The 20,403-nt window shown below is 42.3% G+C and overlaps 1 protein-coding gene across 8 annotated transcripts in view; it reads left to right on the forward strand.

The window, feature by feature from the left end:
* Window positions 1–4,059: 4,059 nt before the first annotated feature.
* Window positions 4,060–20,403, forward strand: part of LOC115551472 (receptor-type tyrosine-protein phosphatase eta) — a 34,714-nt gene continuing 18,370 nt past the window's right edge. For 3 of the 8 annotated variants that reach the window (XM_030367240.1, XM_030367241.1, XM_030367242.1), the window contains exons 1-7: window positions 4,060–4,315; window positions 14,652–14,697; window positions 15,176–15,436; window positions 15,619–15,882; window positions 17,632–17,907; window positions 18,107–18,370; window positions 20,126–20,401. In XM_030367240.1, the coding sequence (XP_030223100.1) occupies window positions 4,250–4,315; window positions 14,652–14,697; window positions 15,176–15,436; window positions 15,619–15,882; window positions 17,632–17,907; window positions 18,107–18,370; window positions 20,126–20,401 (1,453 nt within the window). In that variant the 5' untranslated portion in view covers window positions 4,060–4,249. The remainder of the gene's footprint in view (window positions 4,316–14,651; window positions 14,698–15,175; window positions 15,437–15,618; window positions 15,883–17,631; window positions 17,908–18,106; window positions 18,371–20,125; window positions 20,402–20,403) is intronic. The other 5 variants (XM_030367243.1, XM_030367245.1, XM_030367244.1 and 2 more) reach the window with 5 other exon arrangements.

The raw sequence follows: 20,403 nt of genomic DNA on the forward strand, positions 1-20,403 counted from the left end.
ATGAAAAAGCATCTATCTTCCCACACAGGTCTGCTAGAGGCCTTACCGTTTTCCAATGAATCCATCACTTAAAAAGGGTTATTGCAGCTATCTGATCACAAAGATGAGTTTATGGTCTCTGATTCCCAATCGTTCTTGTTAAAAAGTCTTCAATCTGAACCTAAAATTCTTCTTCCGCCAATGCAAAAATATATCTTTTGCTTTGCTCAAGGCAAACATCCCGCACATAATAGCTGTTCAATTTCAATATTAAAAAACATAAATAAGCTGTAATTATGTAGTAGGAACAGATATATTCATATTTATGGGATCATTGTTATTGTTGTTGTAATTCTTCTTCTTTTTCTTCTTCTTCCTCTTCTTCTTCTTCTTCTTCTTCTTCTTCTTCTGAAACCATTTATTAAAGAGTTCACAAAAACTAACAATCACGTTTCTATTGTTCTTTAACCAGGTCGCCCCTGCCCCTTGGTAAGGTGATCTGGTTTTCTTGTTACACTGCTGAATAGATAGTGACAAAAGCACTTGCACACACGCATGGATGCATGCAGGCACGCAAGTGTTCAGCCCTTCCTGTCTCTGAATTGTTACATCTGATGAAAATCATTTGAAAGCAAGGCTAGGCTCTCAGGGCGTTTCTTCAGCTTTCACACACACACACACACACACACACACACACACACACACACACACACACACACACACACACACACACACACACATACACACGCGCGCGCTGACACATGCATTCACACACACACACACACACACACACACACACACACACACACACACACACACACACACACACACGCGCGCGCACGCACGCGCACGCACAAGGACAGATACATATTCAAATTTAGTGCATTAGGCAGACTCTTTTATCTAAAGCGATTAGAAGCAAATATATTTACCAGAAGAAACACACACACACACACACACACACACACACACACACACACACACACACACACACACACACACACACACACACACACACACTGACACACACGCACACACACATATTCAAATTGAGTGCATTAAGCAGATGCCATTATCTAAAGAGACTTAAAGCAAGTACATTTACCAGAAGAAAAACACCATTTGCTGAACATTTGTCATCGGCGGACTGCGGCCGACAATAAAGCTGATTTAAAAGATTTGAAAGCATCTCACTTCTTCCATCGTTTTCCTATCTTGGAACACAAACGGGAGGCCTGAAGGTATACGGCGAGAGCGGCCGTTTGAAGTGACTGTGAGAGGCCTCAGAGGAACCACAGGAACCCACAGCTAGCCTGCAGTCCAGCGGCCAACCCTGGGGGAATTACATAACATTTCCATGGAACGGGGGGGTCGTGGTGACCAGGGAGAGGCTCCTCACAGGCCTCCCTATCCACATCAGTGTCTGGCAGCGAGCCTGCAGGCCGACTCCTCCTTACATTTGTTGTCATGTGTTAGTCATGTGTCTGCTCGCTATAGGCTACGTTGCTTCTCGTCCTCCAAATGCAATGAGAAGCTGACCGCCGTGTATCGATTCACCTATTAGTTAGCTTACAGCCATTTGGCACTGAAATAAACAACTCCACAGGCCAGATAGACAAACGGCACCACGCGGAGCCTTGAGATACATGCGTAACCGGGTTTCAACGCAGGATTCAAGGTGAACAAAATACACCTGTGAGGTGACTACACGCGTGCACCTAGTCCCCTACTCATCCTAGACATCACTCATACACAGTAGCCGCGTTTACATGGACACATCTATGCCGCATAGATTTCTATGCGGCATAGAAAATGGTCATGTATACGCCTCATTCGGAATACAATTATCTGTTCGGCATAGATTCTATGCCGAATAGAATAGGTGGTGTAGTCCGTTTTAAATCGCCATGTATACACTTATTCCGCATAGATTTGGGTTTAACTTAGAGCAGCCGCAGTAGTTCACTGAGCTCCGTCGGTACTTTTAAGCACACCGAACTTCACCGCTGTCAAGGAAAGTGGATTTATTGCCTGATTCACGTCTTTGTTATCACTCCGTAAAAGTAGTCCGGTAAGCGTGCACGGTTGCTAAGCGACGGGACATGGGTGTTTATTAATGAGGTGTCCGCGCGCGTCCGAGATAACTGTAAATTAGTAGGCTACTACTAGTACTTTTGCAGGCTGAACGTTAAAATAATTCTTAACTTAGAGAGATGGCAGCTGCAGTAGTGCGCAATTGGACCTTCGAGAATTCCTGGTCACTAAATTCCCGTAAGACCACTCTCTCCCACCAGTCTTGGCTGCGGACTCGCATCCAAATTCCTCTTGTTTGCGGCGGAGCATAGGGTAAATATAAAGTTCTGACGAGAAATTGACGTTGCTGCGCTGTCCTCCTCCTTCTTAATTGAAGGAGCAGGCAGAAAAAAGCTCTCTCCTGCTGTGCTTTCATTAAAATCAAATTTAAAATCCCCGATAGTGATAAGACATCCATTATGTCGCCGCCGGTCCAGAGACGTGTCAGGTGTGCGCGAGAGACATAACGGACACTTTTGTTACTGCCATGTATACAGTACATTCGGAACACATTTTAGGAACAGATCTATGCCGCATAGAAATCTATGCGGCATAGATCTGCCATGTAAACGCGGCTAGTGAGTGAAGTCAGTATGACGTGAGGACACAGGTCAGGGGTATGCCAGTCGACCTGGGATGCCCAGGGTTTGGGATTGCATCGTCAAACTGGATCCGCACCACAATCGGTACCGAACACAGCATTGAACACAACAACATTAAGGTGCAATTTGAACCACTTTCTCTTAGAAGATAAATGAATGAAGCAAACATTCATAATTCGGAACAAGCTATCCGTTTTTGGAGACATCCAGGTTGTTATGGGCATTCCCAGAACCATGTTTTGTCAGTTAAGGGAGTTGGCGGGGGTCGGACTCTTAGCTTAAACAGAAAACCCTGGACCGTGTATATACAAACAGATTTTCAACTTTCTTATGGTCTCCGGAAAAGCTGTTGGCGGCTTTCTGGAGAACAGCTCTTCCAAACTACTTCACACTGGACACTGCGTTTCCTAGGGGCCTCAGCCATTCGCCCTCATGAGGTCAATCAGATCTACGGTTGACTCAAAAGGACTGGATAAACGGTTTACTCAATAGCGAACGCAAGATAATCAACTGGAACATACATCGGTGATGCTTTAATTGATTGAATACAGCAAACCAAAATGGAAGACTTAAAACAACTTTACCACAATGGGGCATCTCCCGTCTTCCTTCATCTGTTCTTGTGGTCGACAGAGAGCAAGCTGTGGCCAGCATGCCATTCGGTGGTGGTAACAGTAAACAGGTGCCCCCTCTCAATGCACAGTGTATACCTCTCAAACCCACGCTACTATCTCCAAGGCTCACACTCATCACTGCACCCCCTTCCAGCCCTAGCAACACACCAACCAAGTGAGGAAAAGGAAAAATATATATACATATCAAAGGACTGGGAGACATACACAGAGTCCCCTTCCAGATTGAATTGTTGTTCCAACTTATCCATGAGCCTAATTGACACCGATGATAGTAATAATTATATTAATAAAAGTCATCCTCATTATTGTTACATTAACAATGACAACAATGAGGATGCATTGTTATTGCTTATAATGATAATACAATTGTATTAGCAATAATAATGAATTATTATTTATCATAATGAATACTACTCTAACGCCATGCCTAGTAATGTTCCCTATAATGCTTATTATTATTTTTTACTCCATATTTCAAGTTAAGGATTGCATTCTGAAACACTAGACCAGGGCAGTCGCTTCAGAGAAGATTCCCTTGTCCTCTTGGTGAAAACCTGCATTCCTATACGGCCTATCTATCCAAGTTATGCGAGAATGCGGGAAGGCTTGTCCATTTCAATCATTCTAGAAAAAGAAGTGGCGCCACATAGCTGATAAGGATATTCAAATAGGGTCGAGATTATGATGAGAAAAGCCATATACTGACCTAACGCCATTCGGCGCACGAAGGCACGCAGAGAGGAAACCAAAGTGACGTGGTTGACTTACTGCTCCTCCTCCCTCGGTGTAGGGACAAGAACATGAAAGTTTCCCCGATGTACAAAGTTGGAGCGTTCCGACGGAGGTCGTCAAAGTTAGGCTGAAAACATCCCAGACACCCTTTTTTTTTTAGATAGTGAACAAAGTTTGGAAATCAGAGCACTGAAGAGGTTTGGAAAACCGGGGTTTGATTTCTGCGTTATGGAGCGATTCTGGCCGCACGCTGCTGTACTGCGGATCATTCTCCTCTTGTATGCGGTTCCACAGGTAAGACTTTTCTCCCGCTTTTATGAACTAAGGTTACATAGGCAGCCTATCCATTCAGCAACAGGGTGTTTGGGGTAGACCTAACACAAAGGAATGATTGTTTAGTTACCGTTCAGGGGGGTCAACAGGTCGGTGTGGGACTCGCAGGTGCGCACCTGTTGCACGTCTCCATGCGTCGTCACGCCGGGGTGTGATGATAACGGGAGTAGAGGGGACAGATTGAACCTGTTAAAATAATGAATTGTGTTATGTAGGCAGATGGACGACGTCATTATACACGTTTTGTGGCATGATAATGGCCCATTGAGGATTGTAATCGAATTCAGTTTCGTCCCAGTGCGTAATGGCTAAGCTGACCTTCTGTTGGTGTTAGACAGTGGAAGCCTTTTTTGTTGGATGAAACCGTTTGGTTCAAATGACGGGCCGGCAACATGTTCAACAAATTTGCATGGAAATCGAATAATTTGGTCTTCTGATGGCGTCATGAAAAATGTAGAATGTATAAGGACTGACTTCTTCGCTGAGACCGCCTCATTTGATAACGAGTCACTCATCACAGATGTAGTTTTTTTTTTTAAAGGTTAGTGGCTATTCGTACGGCGACCGTAAGAATAGCAATTGGCTATTCGTACGGCGCGCCGTAAAAATACTGCATTAGTCTATTTTCACGGCAGGTTATGGTTAGGGTTAGGGTAAGGGTTATGGTTAGGGTTAGGGTTAGGGTTATTACTATAATTAATTACTATAATTACGGTCGGCCCGGTTAGGGTTAGGGTTAAGGTTAGCGCCGAGCAGACTGATAGGTCAAGTGCGGTCACGTGACAGGCTCGGTCGCCGTACGAATAGCCACTGCCTTTTTTAAATGGCTTGTATAAATATTATTTAGAATTCTAGTCAAGTGTATACAAGTAACATTTATGGGATTCATAATGGGACTGTCTTACCAACCATTGTGAACCGAATGTACAGCAAATAAAAGTGACCTTTTTTACATGCCGTGAAACGGCCAAGATAACAAAGCAAACCGGCCATTGGAGGGTCACCTGCCCATTTATACCATGGTATAACTGGTCTTTAATGAATAAAGGACAGACAGAGAGACAGAGAGAGAGAGGGAGGGAGAGAGAGAGAGAGAGAGAGAGAGAGAGAGAGAGAGAGAGAGAGAGAGAGAGAGAGAGAGAGAGAGAGAGAGAGAGAGAGAGAGAGAGAGAGAGAGAGAGAGAGAGAGAGAGAGAGAGAGAGAGAGAGAGAGAGAGAGAGACAGAAAGAGAGGGCGAGACAGAGACAGAGAGACAGACACAGACACAGAGACAGAGAGAGACAGACAGACACAGAGACAGAGAGAGACAGACAGAGACAGAGACAGACAGAGACAGAGAGAGACAGACAGACAGACAGAGACAGAGACAGAGAATGGTATGTTAGGATAGACAAAGGGGTCACCATGAATGGAGTTGGGAGCAGCAGCCCTGTCCTACACTGGGCCGTCAACACAGGCAGGGGGCCCCTTCCGGGCAGTGCAGGGACACCATTGGACCATGTAGTGCAGGACGTTGACCATTGCATCCTACACGGCAAGAGACTCTGATTATCAATGATAAGATCAGGGCATCTGTGAGGTCATTTGCATAGTTTTAGATACATTTTCCGTTGGGTGACCACAGCCCTCTGCTCATACCCTAAAACAAATTGGTTTTTACTATGAGAGGGCATCAAGGGGACAGGAAAATACAGCAACTCAATACCTTCTCACCGATAACATGGAAGTGTAGAGGAAGAGGAACTGGAACTGGAACTTGTTAAACATTTGTGATCAAATTACACAATGAAAAAGAAAACTGGTTCCAGTTGACTAATTATGGTTGACTATGTGTTATTTATATACTAACAATGCTCACAATCATTCAAAAATCATTAGAAATTGTGTTGATATTGAATAAGTTATATTGGTATATTGGAAGAAACACAATTTCTCAATAAGTGTCTCTTTAGAAACAGAATAATGTAATGAAACAAGCCCTTGCGAGGGTATTTTGTGAGTCTGTGGTTGTTGTTTGAGTGCATGGGTTAAATGCAATGTCAACAAGGATCCATGCCGTCCCCATGAAGGGAACAGCTGATTTTGGTGATAGCCAAATCTAAATCTACCGATGATGCGTGGTGACTTCCTGGGGTGTGGCTGTTCTCCTCAATGCCCCCTTGGAGCTCAGGGGAAGAAGAGGAACAAGCCTGCATGTGTGTGTGTCGGAGTTTTTGTGCGTGACTTATCTGTGTGTGTGTGTGTGTGTGTGTGTGTGTGTGTGTGTGTGTGTGTGTGTGTGTCTGTGTGTGTGTGTGTGAGTGTGTGTGTGTGTGTGTGTGTGTGTGTGTGTGTGTGTGTGTGTCTGTGTGTGTGTGTGTGTGAGTGTGTGTGTGTGTGTGTGTGTGTGTGTGTGTGTGTGTGTGTGAGTGTGTGTGTGTGTGTGTGTGTGTGTGTGTGTGTGTGTGTGTGTGTGTGAGAGAGAGAGACTGAACCCTGCTGTCTAATGTTATTCTTTGATGGTTGACCTATGGAACAGTCCAGAGACAGGAAGCTTTGAACAACACGGTGGAGAGCAGGACTGGGTCTTTGATTGACAGCTGTGGGTGTGTTTTTATTTACTGAATTTTCCCTCCATGGGAAGGCAAAAATATAAGTGAATGTGATTGGATTGATGCATGTACACTAGTTTCTGTCTCACACTCATACATGTCATCACCTCCTGTTAAGCTCAGTGCTTGGGACCCAAGTACAGATACAGCTTGAATTACAGAAGTAGCACTTCTCCAAAAGGTTCTATTACCAAGCATCAACGACCACATTTAGTAATATAGTAAGCCCTTTTTCCCCTTCACTTATCATTTGAGATATGGAGCTCAACAACCATGAAAATGACAACAAACATTATCTGTTTAATTCTTTCTGTTAGAAGAGAAAGACAGTACAAGAACAAATAGAAAGCCCTCAACAAAAGGAGCGAAAATATTACACATAACTTTTAGGGGTGAACATAATAAACTGAAACGCACAGTATTGTTTCGATACCTTGCCAAAATAGTTGCTTGAAGAATGAATTTTTATGAGCATTTCGATTAGCCATTTATTATTCTAACTTTAAACGTACAGATAGCTGGAGCCTTCATATGGAAACATGAACAAAACACTAGTTCCTGCTTTGCTTTGAAGATTTGCAGTGCAGTCCAAATAACCTGAATGATTTCATCTGATGCTTCGCCCTAGCAGTGAGTACGGCATCCAACCACGTCTCCATGACGGTACGCAACTTTGTGTGGTGTTATGTGGGTATTTCGCCCAGGTTAATCCCGGTACGAATGCCATTGGTCTGTGTCCATACATCATTGAACGTTCGGGCCCGCAGTGTGTACTGCCCGGTGCACCGTAGACCCTGTGTCAAGTAGGGTTCACTGCCGATAAACATAGCGCATCACCTCCAAAAAAAAAAAAATAATAATAATATTAAAACATGAAAATAAACCTAAGATAAGAATATGATTATGAGTCAATGATATTTAAATTATACAATCCAGATAAAACGAAATGCAACTGAGGATTTCAAAAGCGGTTTAACAGAAAGACGTGCGTCGGTCTGAAGTTAAAATACTTAACTTCAGTGTCCTGGTCTTAGCAGTGGAACATGCACTGCGGAGACCAGGACACTGACTGGACTCATGTTCATGTTCCACAACAAAGAGAACCTCAGTTCCAGTAGCCATGTAAATCAGGGGCTGGATCCAACTTCCTCCTCAAAGCCCTTATTGTCGTCAGGGGCTGTCATTTCATTATCCAGTAAGCCGGCCAGTAGCGATGAACCTGGCTATAGCCGAAGTGATGAATGTGAAAAATAAAGCATGGATGCCCCCCCCCCCCCAGTTAAGCAATTGCTTAACTAAATCTCAACCCTGGGTACATAATGTTAGTTCATACAGGCCAAAAAAAAAACATTGATTGGAGCAGTTTTAAATCCATTAAACGTCAGTTGGCACAACTCAAATAAACCAGTAATAACCAGAATTCCACCAGAGACGGTGCTGTTGCTGATGTTTGGTTTTCATGTTGGATTCACTGTCCCTCGTTTATAACCCAAGAGCTCGTGGAGCGTGAATTGCTCTTTGTTTTTTGTACCGTGACCCAAAAAATGAATATAATCAGGTAGTTTTAACGGAGCAGATCTCACAGAATGCAAGTATTTTGCTTGGATGACACTCGTAAAGACTTGAAAGGGTAAATCCACCATCCCTGTAGAGTAGATTATGCTATCACAGAGCCATGTTAGGCGGATTTCTTATACAGCATTACTCCTGCACAACATTGGTGGTTCATTTACTGTGTCCGTTCTTGGCTACTGTAGAAACATGGCTTGGCAGACCTGTGTGTTTCGGGGCAGTGGCTTTGGAGGGAGGGAGGCCTGAAGCCATGAGGTCACAGAGGTCCGCACCTAGAAAGAAAAAGAAAACAAGAAGAAAGAAACAAAATACGACTCCATACAAAATCCATGAATTCAATTCAATTGTATTTGTGTAGCCCTTAATCACCATTACAGTCTCAAAGAGCTTAACAGGCCAAATATTTAACCGCTGTTTCGATTGGGAACTTCCCAGTGATGAGTTAAAGGGGTAGTTCAGAATTTTGGACAAAGGGCCTGATTCCCTTTAGCCTTGGTGTTCTTTATCATCGGAGATCGTTTTCAACACATTTCATTCAGTCCTTCTAGTTGCAGAGTTCGCTCGTGCTAGGCTAGCGCAAGGCAACGGGCAATACTAGCCTGCTAATAAAACAGTCTTACCCACAGTACACCCGAGGTAAATCAATTGTAACGCCTGACTATAGATGTAAATGTCTTTGTGGATAGAATAATGTTAAAAATAAAACCAACCCTGCTGTCAAACCAACCTTGCCAGCAGCTTCCCCAGACCCAGCTCAATCTATGATTGAGCTGGGTCTGGCAAAAGCCAGGCTGGAGTTGATGCTTGATTCAGTTGAGGCGTGTTACTTTGTGTCCGCCGTGTCGGGCGTAGCAGACTGCAGTGTTGTGAACAGCACATGGCCTGGCTGGTTCAAGTATTTTTGGATTCTCCGTGCTTTCCTCAGGCAGCATGTGTGTTGTGCAATGATTAACACCATATTTGTCAAAGCCAAAATCAACGGCTTCCCTGATCCATCCACACCAATTGAATTCACACACAGTTGCAGTTTGAAAATTGCAATATTGTAATGTTTTCAATATTACCACAATGCAATACTTTAAAAGCTCATAATTTCACTTAGTAAGAAAAGGTTGATGATTGAATAAGGGAACAGTGGGACATTCCAGGCAGTAGAACAATGTAGAAAGCCAGAGTATCCTGGCCAGGAAATACTCTCAAATAATATTACACTACCTTATAGCTGTCACAGGAAATGGGGAATGATTAATTAGTCAATGTCGTGTTAGTTTGACCTCGATGAAATCAACTTAGCCTGATGAGTTCGACATTGTTTTTTATGGTGGACCCACGTCTACCGACAAAGTACATACATTTATTGTAGAGTTCTATTCTGGTGTTTGGTGGAGGGGTTTCTGTCAGTATGTTGTGGAGTTTTGTTAATGAGAATCTTCCCTGGTTCATGCTGGCCCTAAGCCAGTTTGTGTTTGTTCACAAGTGAAAGGCCCTAATTGATGTGATGATAAATTAGGTCTCTCCTGTCAAATTAGGTTGTCAGGAGAAAAAGTGGTGATTCAGTCAGGACATGGGACATGCCTTTGAGTGTCTTTATCTCTTGTCCTATATTTGTTGATCATACTTGCCCTTTAACTTTTGAACGTGTTTTGTTCGGTTTGACACTAGTGGATAGTGGGGATCCCTGGCTGAGAGGCTGAGGGCAGGAACACACACGCACGCACGCACGCACACACACACACACACACACAAACACACACACACACACACACACACACACACACACACACACACACACACACACACACACACACACACACACACACACACACACACACACACACACACACACACACACACACACACACACCAACCCAGACCGACCTCAGTGTCAATCAATTCCCCTGGTGCTATTTGAAGAAAGAGTTTAGGTCAGATGGGCTGGCCCCTTGGAAAAACGACTTCTAAGGTGATGTCTTAATTGTTTTTGGATCCGACTGTTATTATGGAGGAAGGAACGGGTGTGTTATCAGTGGGTCTGCAGGGAGGGCTGACTGTTAGTACTGAGCTACTAAAGAACACCCCCTCACCCCCACCCTCTCTCTTAAGACTTCATGTTATGTTTACTTAGTGGGAACCACAGCTATTTCCTCTCTGGCTGATGCAGACTCCAACTGGGGCCATGGAGGTCCCTGGATGACCAGGCTAGGGTCTGTAGGGGTCCCTGGCTGAGACTGGGGTCTGTAGGGGTCCCTGGCTGAGACTGGGGTCTGTCGGGGTCCCTGGCTGACCAGGCTAGGAAAAAAAGTTACAACACCGATGTTTAGTCATGCTGTTCAAAGATGAGACTTAAATTGATGAGACAATTTTAAAAAGCATAAATAATCTGTCGCGTCCAGATAGCTAGGTCACTGGGCTATTTGCTTTCTGTTTGCCGCTTCCGTTCACTTGTAGAGTTACAGTAGCCTAGCTCCTGTCCATGGGAGGGGGGTGCATTTAATTACTTTCCAAAGATTTCCAACGTGTTCCAAATAATGACTAATTCAAAAGGAGTTCCAGTAAACCAAGCACATCATTTTCAGCACTATTTTCGGTGCTGTGTTTATTAGGCAACGTGTGTAATTATCCTATCAGCTGCTTTTGCCACTCCACAGATATCCCCCTTCCCTGAAACCAACCATATTTGATTATGTGCCGCAACATATACATCAGGTAAACACAGATGTATTTGTACAGCCCTTTGTAGCAATGATAAAGGGCTGTTTGTGATATCAGGGCTATCTGTAAAAAGTAAATATTCAGTGGTCTGTTAAAGAATGAACACCATCCTTCAGTCCAGTACTCTTTGTCAGAACATCATAAACCATTAATATTGCATACATATTTATAGTCTAATTTTAAACTATGTTTACCAACAACGTTCTGAACTTTTCTCATAAAGCCGGCCATGCGACAACACACAGAAACTCAACATAGTGTTGCTTTACCACACTGTGTTGTATTATGTTTAATGGTGGCGGCTATTTTAAGCGAGTATGTATTCCCAAGATGGGTTAGTTCGCTGGAACTCAGTGTAATGGTTGCCTCTTGTTTTGTTTACCTAATCTGCAGAAAATGATTCATAGTAAGGACTCAGGACAGGGGCTAAGTAAATGAACAGGGTATTTAGCAGTTGCACGACTTCCTTATTAGTTTGGAACGACAAACATTTTGAACCTGTGAATGTAAGATTGTTAGATAAGTTACCCTTATGAATACAAATGTCTGCACTGGTATATTAGGAATGATTGTAGTGTTTCTTGTATTGTCTGAAATTGTTATTCTATTTCATATGTGTGGGCTATTCAAATGGATCTTGTTTCTGCTGTTACTCAATTGTCAATTCAATCTGTCAATATCCTTTCCAGGAGCAATATATAGTTCATTTATGCTTGCTGAACAATGTCTCCCAGTCATTTTTATGATAACACAATAGCGTGAAAAAAACCCTATTGCTCCACCCAAGATAGCTGGCACCCAAAGCTATGTGGAAATAAAAACCAGTAGCAGAAGTACAGTAGCAGGCTCCATATTATGCATGCAAAGCATCGCTACCAAAATAGCCTCTCTGGTTGTGCTTCCTCTTTTTTTTTAATCTTGATTGACTCCATGGTATTCAGTTCATGTTGTTGCAATTATGTTTATAAGATACAAAAAACGATACAACTTACTAATATGACTATGTGGGTTCCTATTTCTAATTATCCAACTAGACTATATTTAATTGTCTACGTATCTACGTAGTACTTACACAAATGTTGTTACACAATGAGTCTTACTGATTACAACAACTTTTACTGGACTGTATTCTTTTATTTGAGCAGCAATATGTTTTTTTTATATAATGTGCGTTCTCTGATAAGTAATTGTTCACCATTCTACCTTTTTTTTTTTTCGTTTAAAACAAAACCCATTTACATTTTACAGGTGTTCCACATCTGCTCACGCTACAGTTTTCCGAATGTAGATTTGGGTTTACTTAAGCATTCCCCAGCCTTTCAAATGTCACTCTCATATGCTCGCCATTGGCTTGTTTCAAAATAATTGCAGGCCTGATTAGTTAATTCCTTCTTGGATTGTTAATTAGCAAACACTGGCAATGGCAACTAAAGACCAAACTGAGTAGAGCATAATTTGGCCATAGTTAGCTTCACTGCCCTATACAATCTTAAAACCGAGTTCATTTAAATATAGGCAAAAAATGCTGGTATTCCCCACAGCCTTTTTAGAATGTGAATATATATAAATGAGAGATCATACTTATGGATAACTTTAAACAATTCTGTGCAAAAAGACAGACTCTCGGCACCATAAGAAGTGGGTGGATGTCGAAGCAAATGAAAGAAGTGCAGGAGCTTGTTATGAATACAGAAGGAAAGGTGGAGTGTCACAGACTCACATTCTACTTTAAAGGGTCCTGACTGTTTGTTTTTATTGGGATTTGTAGTCGGAATTAAGTGAGAGGAAGGAACATCATTACCTAACCTAACCTTTGACATTTTACTGACTTTTAGCAACGCAAAGAAAGTTAATAAATGAACATTCCTTTTGGTCACTGCTGGAGATAAAAGGCAGGTCTATCCCTTGTTAATATTTAGCTGTCTAGTAAACAATTTGAAAGGCTGTGTGTCAGCCCAAGTCTACAGTGTGGGTAACGGATGAGTCACAGATAATCATTTCATTGAACTGGGACTTTTTGTGCATCAGTGAAACCAGGAAACGCATTACTTTATGGAAGTGTACATACACATTGGGTAGGCCATTTATTTTTTAGGAAATTTTGGGCCTATTTGTGGAAATTATCTTTCCATCCCGACATGAACAAGTAAATCGAATGCTCCGAAGATAAAACAATGTCGTAGGCCTGCAGTAAGGCTGTTCAATCATATCATTTGCTACCTGCCTGCACTCTGCCTGTACACTCATAGCTCATGACCTGAGGGATACCCAAGGCTAAGCAGACCTATTGTTAAAGTTAGCAAAGCTACCCAAAATATAGCCATGATGAAAAAGAGCTTTACTCAAAAAACTGCCACTACTAACTACTGCTACACAAATTTGCAGAAATAGCTTGCCGAAATGCTGCTGTGTTTCCTTTTGTGTTGTCGTTCTTGTGATGTGTTGGCCTGTGGTTGAAGCAACCTGCTGTGAGTCGTTGGCAGACAGACACCTCCACCATTGACACCTTCAGCGAGTGGTGTCACTCAGAAGATCAGAGGGTATCAATGATGCTAAAGAACTCATCATCCACCCATTTTTATTAAAAAACAAAACTAAGGAATTTCAGAGTTTTACAAGTGAGACAACAGAAATTAGGACAATTTGCAGTTGCACCTCACCATGTGTCTGAGGTTGGAAAGCGTGGGTCATGAAACAGGGGAAGTTACTACAAACACCCACTGTTCACTTCCTCGTTCCTGGTACTGTCAGGCTGTAGCGGAGGACAGCTTGTCACAATATGTAAAATGATCTCACTCTATCGCTCGATCATCAAGGGACACTGTTGAGTTGAAACACACCATTTTCTTCTTGTGTTGCCACTTGCTCACTGTTTAAGAGAGTGGGAGTAGCCGACTGAAAGAAAGAAAGAAATAAAGAGAAAGTGAAAGAGAGAGGGAGAGAGGGAGAGAGAGAGAGAGAGAGAGAGAGAGAGAGAGAGAGAGAGAGAGAGAGAGAGAGAGAGAGAGAGAGAGAGAGAGAGAGAGAGAGAGAGAGAGAGATGTTTATAGGACTATGGTATGGTGAGGAGAAGCAGGGAATATTCTGAGACAACAGTGTACAGTATTTAAGCCTGAATATATCATAAAGCCATAGTTGCTGAATTGGGGCACATATAATGACAACAGTGAGCTATTAGTTGTTTGCTCTATCTAGCTGAGTAGACTGCATCTGACTATGACAAAAACATTTGATTTAGTATTCTAAGGTGTTAATTATATCAATTCAACCATGTTTTTTGTTGCTGTTTGATTTTATCTCGGCTTCTATATTCTGTATGCATTTATCTCAAAACAGAAATTAGGATACATCTTAACCTAACGCTGCCCTCTACTGGTACAAGCCCGATCATCCACATTTTCCATTCTTTCTGTTTCCCTAGAACGCCCAAGCAGACGTTGCTAATGGCACATGTAACATCGCAAACGGTGAGGCATCCCACGAGACCGTCCCTGATCACAACTTCAAATTCTGTTGAGAATAATTGAACAAACTTGAAAATCAGGATGGATTCAAGAGGCTTAGATTGTACAACTAGTCCGCTTATTTCACTTGCATTATTTAGGCTATTATAAATATATACAAATAAAGTTGCCTTGCATTGCCTATTAATGTCATATAGGTCGATGGCGGAGTAATATCAAAGTGAAGAGGCATTAATCTTTTGTGCACTGTGCAGTCTTGCTCATTTGATATTACATGACATCCTCACATTACATGACGATGTTGCCATTGCAGTTGTACTACTTGTTAGCAGATATCCTAGAGCTGATCATATATCGATGACAGGATGCAAACATGCTTTTGCAAATAAATTGGATTGCATTCGTCTCATTATTATTGCTCAACGATGCCGGATAAACTTTAAAGCACACTCGTACCAATGTTCATTGTTTTCCTTTGCAGTGCCTGGAGTCCTAAACATTACCTTTGCTAATGTGAACACCACTGCTGTCCATTTGAGCTGGCTCCTTCCGGATTTCCTACCACCGTATTCTAAATACGAGATTCGAACTACAAACATGTCAGGAGCAACAATAGCTGAACAAACACTGGACAACAGTAATATGGCAGTTGTAACTGGTCTACAAACAGGAACTAGATATAATTTCAATGTCACATTGGAAGCAGATTGTGACTATAATGGGGAACAATTCGGTTACACAAGTGAGTGTATGAATGATATCTGCTGAGGAAACTCCTGCATGAACTTCCTAGCATAATCCCAGTAAATGAATCACAATACTTTTTTTTGCATTCATCTTAATATATTTAAGTAAACCATGTAAAACGACAACTCATTTTAAATCAAATGTAGCTCTGATCTAGTTTGATGGATTCCTTTGCAGTGCCTGAAGCAGTCACCAACCTTACTGCTGCTGATGTGACCACCACTGCTGTCAGTTTGACCTGGCTCAGGCCGGGTGACCATAAACCAGAATACTCCTATCAGGTCACTGTTCTTGAAAACGTCACCCAAAAACAACAACTGAACACCACCCCCGAGAACTACACCGTCACCAGTCTGACTTCTGGAGTAAACTACACCTTTCAGGTGTCAACGGTTGTACAAGGAGTCAAATCCACAGAGGAGACCACCAGTAGTTACACAGGTATGTCCCTGAAGCTTCTTTTAACTTCCTGATGTAGATTCTGTCCCAGATTCTGTCATTGTCACGGCATGTGAAAGAAGGTGAACCCAAATGCAGAGATCAGACTGAGGGGTGGGTGTGAAAGGAAGCTTTACCACATGAAATCACACTGACACAAAAACCCTACAACAAATAAGGAACCATAAAACGGGCAGGAACTGCTTGACCTAAATACATGGAACACAGGTGAACAGATATACCAATTAACGCAGGTGATGACCATCACACTAACGACAAGTAAAGCCAAAAAATATTCAGACTTATAAAACCATGCAAACGCACACCTCTAAGCAATCTTTGCCTAATAAATCACAGACTGCCTACAAGTGTGCGCAGCTGAATCAGCTTAACGTTCCGCCCTGTACACGCCCCTTTTAACCATTAATGGTCAATGTAAACGACCTAATGATTGCGATCTGCATATAAAAACAGACTCAGATGGAAGTATTATGTCTTGTCGGAAAGAATGGCAAAAGGACTGAGAAAAGCAAAAAAGCGAAATTTCACGGAGGTTGAAGTGGAGACACTTGTGGGTGAGGATGAGGCCCGAAAAGTAGTTTTGTTCGGCCGACACGGGAATGGGATCACTAACAACAAAAAGCAGAGTGAGTGGCAACATGTTGCTGCAGCAGTGAACTCTGTCAGTAGCACGGAGCGCACAGTCCCAGAATTAAAAAAGAAGTGATCTGACATAAAGGTACATATTTTTATGTACCATAAATCGCTATGGTCCCTGAAGACCATCTCCCTCCGAATCCTGCCATTTGCATGGTCCTCCAGCAGTGCCAGCATTGCCATGGTGCAGCATTACGCACGGGGCTCACCGCTGTATTTATAGGGTTACGGTAATAAGACTGACCGAGAACACCTTGGATAATCAGTTTGTAATCACCCACGTAAAATGTTCTTGAACATAACCCCTTTTTAATGCCTGATTTGTCATGAAAAGCATCAAGAGGAACGGACAAAAATATAACGATTGTGATGAGGTGTGTGGCTTGGTTTTCCACACTTGGGATTTAATTTACATTTGATTATGTGTTCACAGTGTCACAAAAAATATTATGTTATTGACACATGTTGGACAGATGCTTCATTCCATGCAGTCGCGCCGTCAGTTGACAGTATGGAGTGACGGGATTAAATATAGAGAATTTTGATTTTGAATTTTCATTTCGATTCTAAGGAGATGTTTCTGGAGTTATAACTGAGAAATAACGCAGTTGACTTAAATTATTTTGATTACATAGATTTAACGCATGATACGGGTTGAAATTAAATTTATGAAGGCCGATGATAAAACATAATCGTTCTTCTCACTCTACATTTCTTCTGTCTGACTTCAGTTCACCACCACACACACCGTCTGTTTCACCAATTCTCCTTTTCCCCCAAACCATGCGTACGCATGGGTCAGAGTTTGCTTAGGGCTGCGCACATTCTCCCGTCAAGTTAGTTTTTTATAGATCACAACCTTGGCGTGGAAGGTCACGTACGCCACTTTCAGCCCCGTTTTGGTGCGTACGCAACGGTTATAAATGAGACCCCAGATCCTTACAGTCATTGTGTCTGATACCTCTACGTAGCATATTCCCAGTCATATTTGCCTTGTCACTTATTTTTGCATTCATCTTATTGTATTTTAGTAAATAATATCCATTTTTTTAAATATAATGTAGCTCTAATCTGATTTCATGGTTTCTCTTCCAGTGCCTGGAGCAGTCACCAACCTCACCTTTGCTAATGTGAACACCACCTCTGTCCGTTTGAGCTGGTTCAATCCGGAGGACCAACAACCGTATTATGAATACAAGATTCAAACTACAAACTACACAATGTCAGGAGCAACCCTAGTTGAACCACCACAGTTAAACATAAATACGTCAATTGTAACTGGTCTACAACCAGGAACGGGGTATTGCTTCAATGTCACAGTGGTGGTGCCAGGGCGTGAATCTGCTGTGGAACACAAACTCGGTTACACAAGTGAGTACTTCTGAATGCTATCTGCTGAGGAAACCCTAAATCTGCATCCCCTCACCTTCCTAGCATACAGTATATCCAGTCATATTGACTATTTTACCTTTTTTGCATTCATCTTACTATATTTAAGTAAACCATGTAAAACGACAACTCATTTTAAATCAAATGTAGCTCTGATCTAGTTTGATGGATTCCTTTGCAGTGCCTAAAGCAGTCACCAACCTTACTGCTGCTGATGTGAACACCACTGCTGTCAGTTTGACCTGGCTCAGGCAGGGTGACAATAAACCCGAATACTTCTATCAAGTCACTGTTCTTGAAAACGTCACTCAAAAACAACAACTGAACACCAACACCGAGAACTACACCATCACCAGTCTGATTCCTGGAGTAAAATACACCTTTCAGGTGTCAACGGTTGTACAAGGAGTCCACTCCACAGAGGAGACCACCAGTAGTTACACAGGTATGTCCCTGAAGCTTCTTTTAACTTCCTGATGTAGATTCTGTCCCAGATTCTGTCATTGTCACGGCATGTGAAAGAAGGTGAACCCAAATGCAGAGATCAGACTGAGGGGTGGGTGTGAAAGGAAGCTTTACCACATGAAATCACACTGACACAAAAACCCTACAACAAATAAGGAACCATAAAACGGGCAGGAACTGCTTGACCTAAATACATGGAACACAGGTGAACAGATATACCAATTAACGCAGGTGATGACCATCACACTAACGACAAGTAAAGCCAAAAAATATTCAGACTTATAAAACCATGCAAACGCACGCCTCTAAGCAATCTTTGCCTAATAAATCACAGACTGCCTACAAGTGTGCGCAGCTGAATCAGCTTAACGTTCCGCCCTGTACACGCCCCTTTTAACCATTAATGGTCAATGTAAACGACCTAATGAATGCGATCTGCATATAAAAACAGACTCAGATGGAAGTATTATGTCTTGTCGGAAAGAATGGCAAAAGGACTGAGAAAAGCAAAAAAGCGAAATTTCACGGAGGTTGAAGTGGAGACACTTGTGGGTGAGGATGAGGCCCGAAAAGTAGTTTTGTTCGGCCGACACGGGAATGGGATCACTAACAACAAAAAGCAGAGTGAGTAGCAACATGTTGCTGCAGCAGTGAACTCTGTCAGTGGCACGGAGCGCACAGTCCCAGAATTAAAAAATAATTGGTCTGACATAAAGGTACATATTTTTATGTACCAATAAATCGCTATGGTCCCTGAAGACCATCTCCCTCCGAATCCTGCTATTTGCATGGTCTTCCAGCAGTGCCAGCATTGCCATGGTGCAGCATTACGCACGGGGCTCACCGCTGTATTTATAGGGTTACGGTAATAAGACTGACGAGAACACCTTGGATAATCAGTTTGTAATCACCCACGTAAAATGTTCTTGAACATAACCCCTTTTTAATGCCTGATTTTTCATGAAAAGCATCAAGAGGAACGGACAAAAATATAACGATTGTGATGAGGAGTAGCCTATGTGGCTTGGTTTTCTACACTTGGGATTTAATTGACATTTGATTATGTGTTTACAGTGTCACAAAAAATATTATGTTATTGACACATGTTGGACATATGCTTCATTCCATGCAGTCGCGCCGTCAGTTGACAGTATGGAGTGACGGGATTAAATATAGAGAATTTTGATTTTGAATTTTCATTTCAATTCTAAGGAGATGTTTCTGGAGTTATAACTGAGAAATAACGCAGTTGACTTAAATTATTTTGATTACATAGATTTAACGCATGATACGGGTTGAAATTAGATTTATGAAGGCTGATGATAAAACATAATCGTTCTTCTCACTCTACATTTCTTCTGTCTGACTTCAGTTCACCACACACACACCGTCTGTTTCGCCAATTCTCCTTTTCCCCCAAACCTTGCGTACGCATGGGTCAGAGTTTGCTTAGGGCTGCGCACATTCTCCCGTCAAGTTAGTTTTTTATAGATCACAACCTTGGCGTGGAAGGTCACGTACGCCACTTTCAGCCCCGTTTTGGTGCGTACGCAACGGTTATAAATGAGACCCAAGATCCTTACAGTCATTGTGTCTGATACCTCTACGTAGCATATTCCAAGTCATATTTGCCTTGTCACTTATTTTTGCATTCATCTTATTGTATTTTAGTAAATAATATCCATTTTTTTAAATATAATGTAGCTCTAATCTGATTTCATGGTTCCTCCTCCAGTGCCTGGAGCAGTCACCAACCTCACCTTTGCTAATGTGAACACCACTGCTGTCCGTTTGAGCTGGTTCAATCCGGAGGACCAACAACCGTATTATGAATACAAGATTCAAACTACAAACTACACAATGTCAGGAGCAACCCTAGTTGAACCACCACAGTTAAACATAAATACGTCAATTGTAACTGGTCTACTACCAGGAACGGGGTATTGCTTCAATGTCACAGTGGTGGTGCCAGGGCGTGAATCTGCTGTGGAACACAAACTCGGTTACACAAGT

The sequence above is a fragment of the Gadus morhua genome, chromosome 9 (genome assembly GCF_902167405.1).
Source record: "Gadus morhua chromosome 9, gadMor3.0, whole genome shotgun sequence".
Taxonomy (NCBI): Eukaryota; Metazoa; Chordata; class Actinopteri; order Gadiformes; family Gadidae; genus Gadus; species Gadus morhua.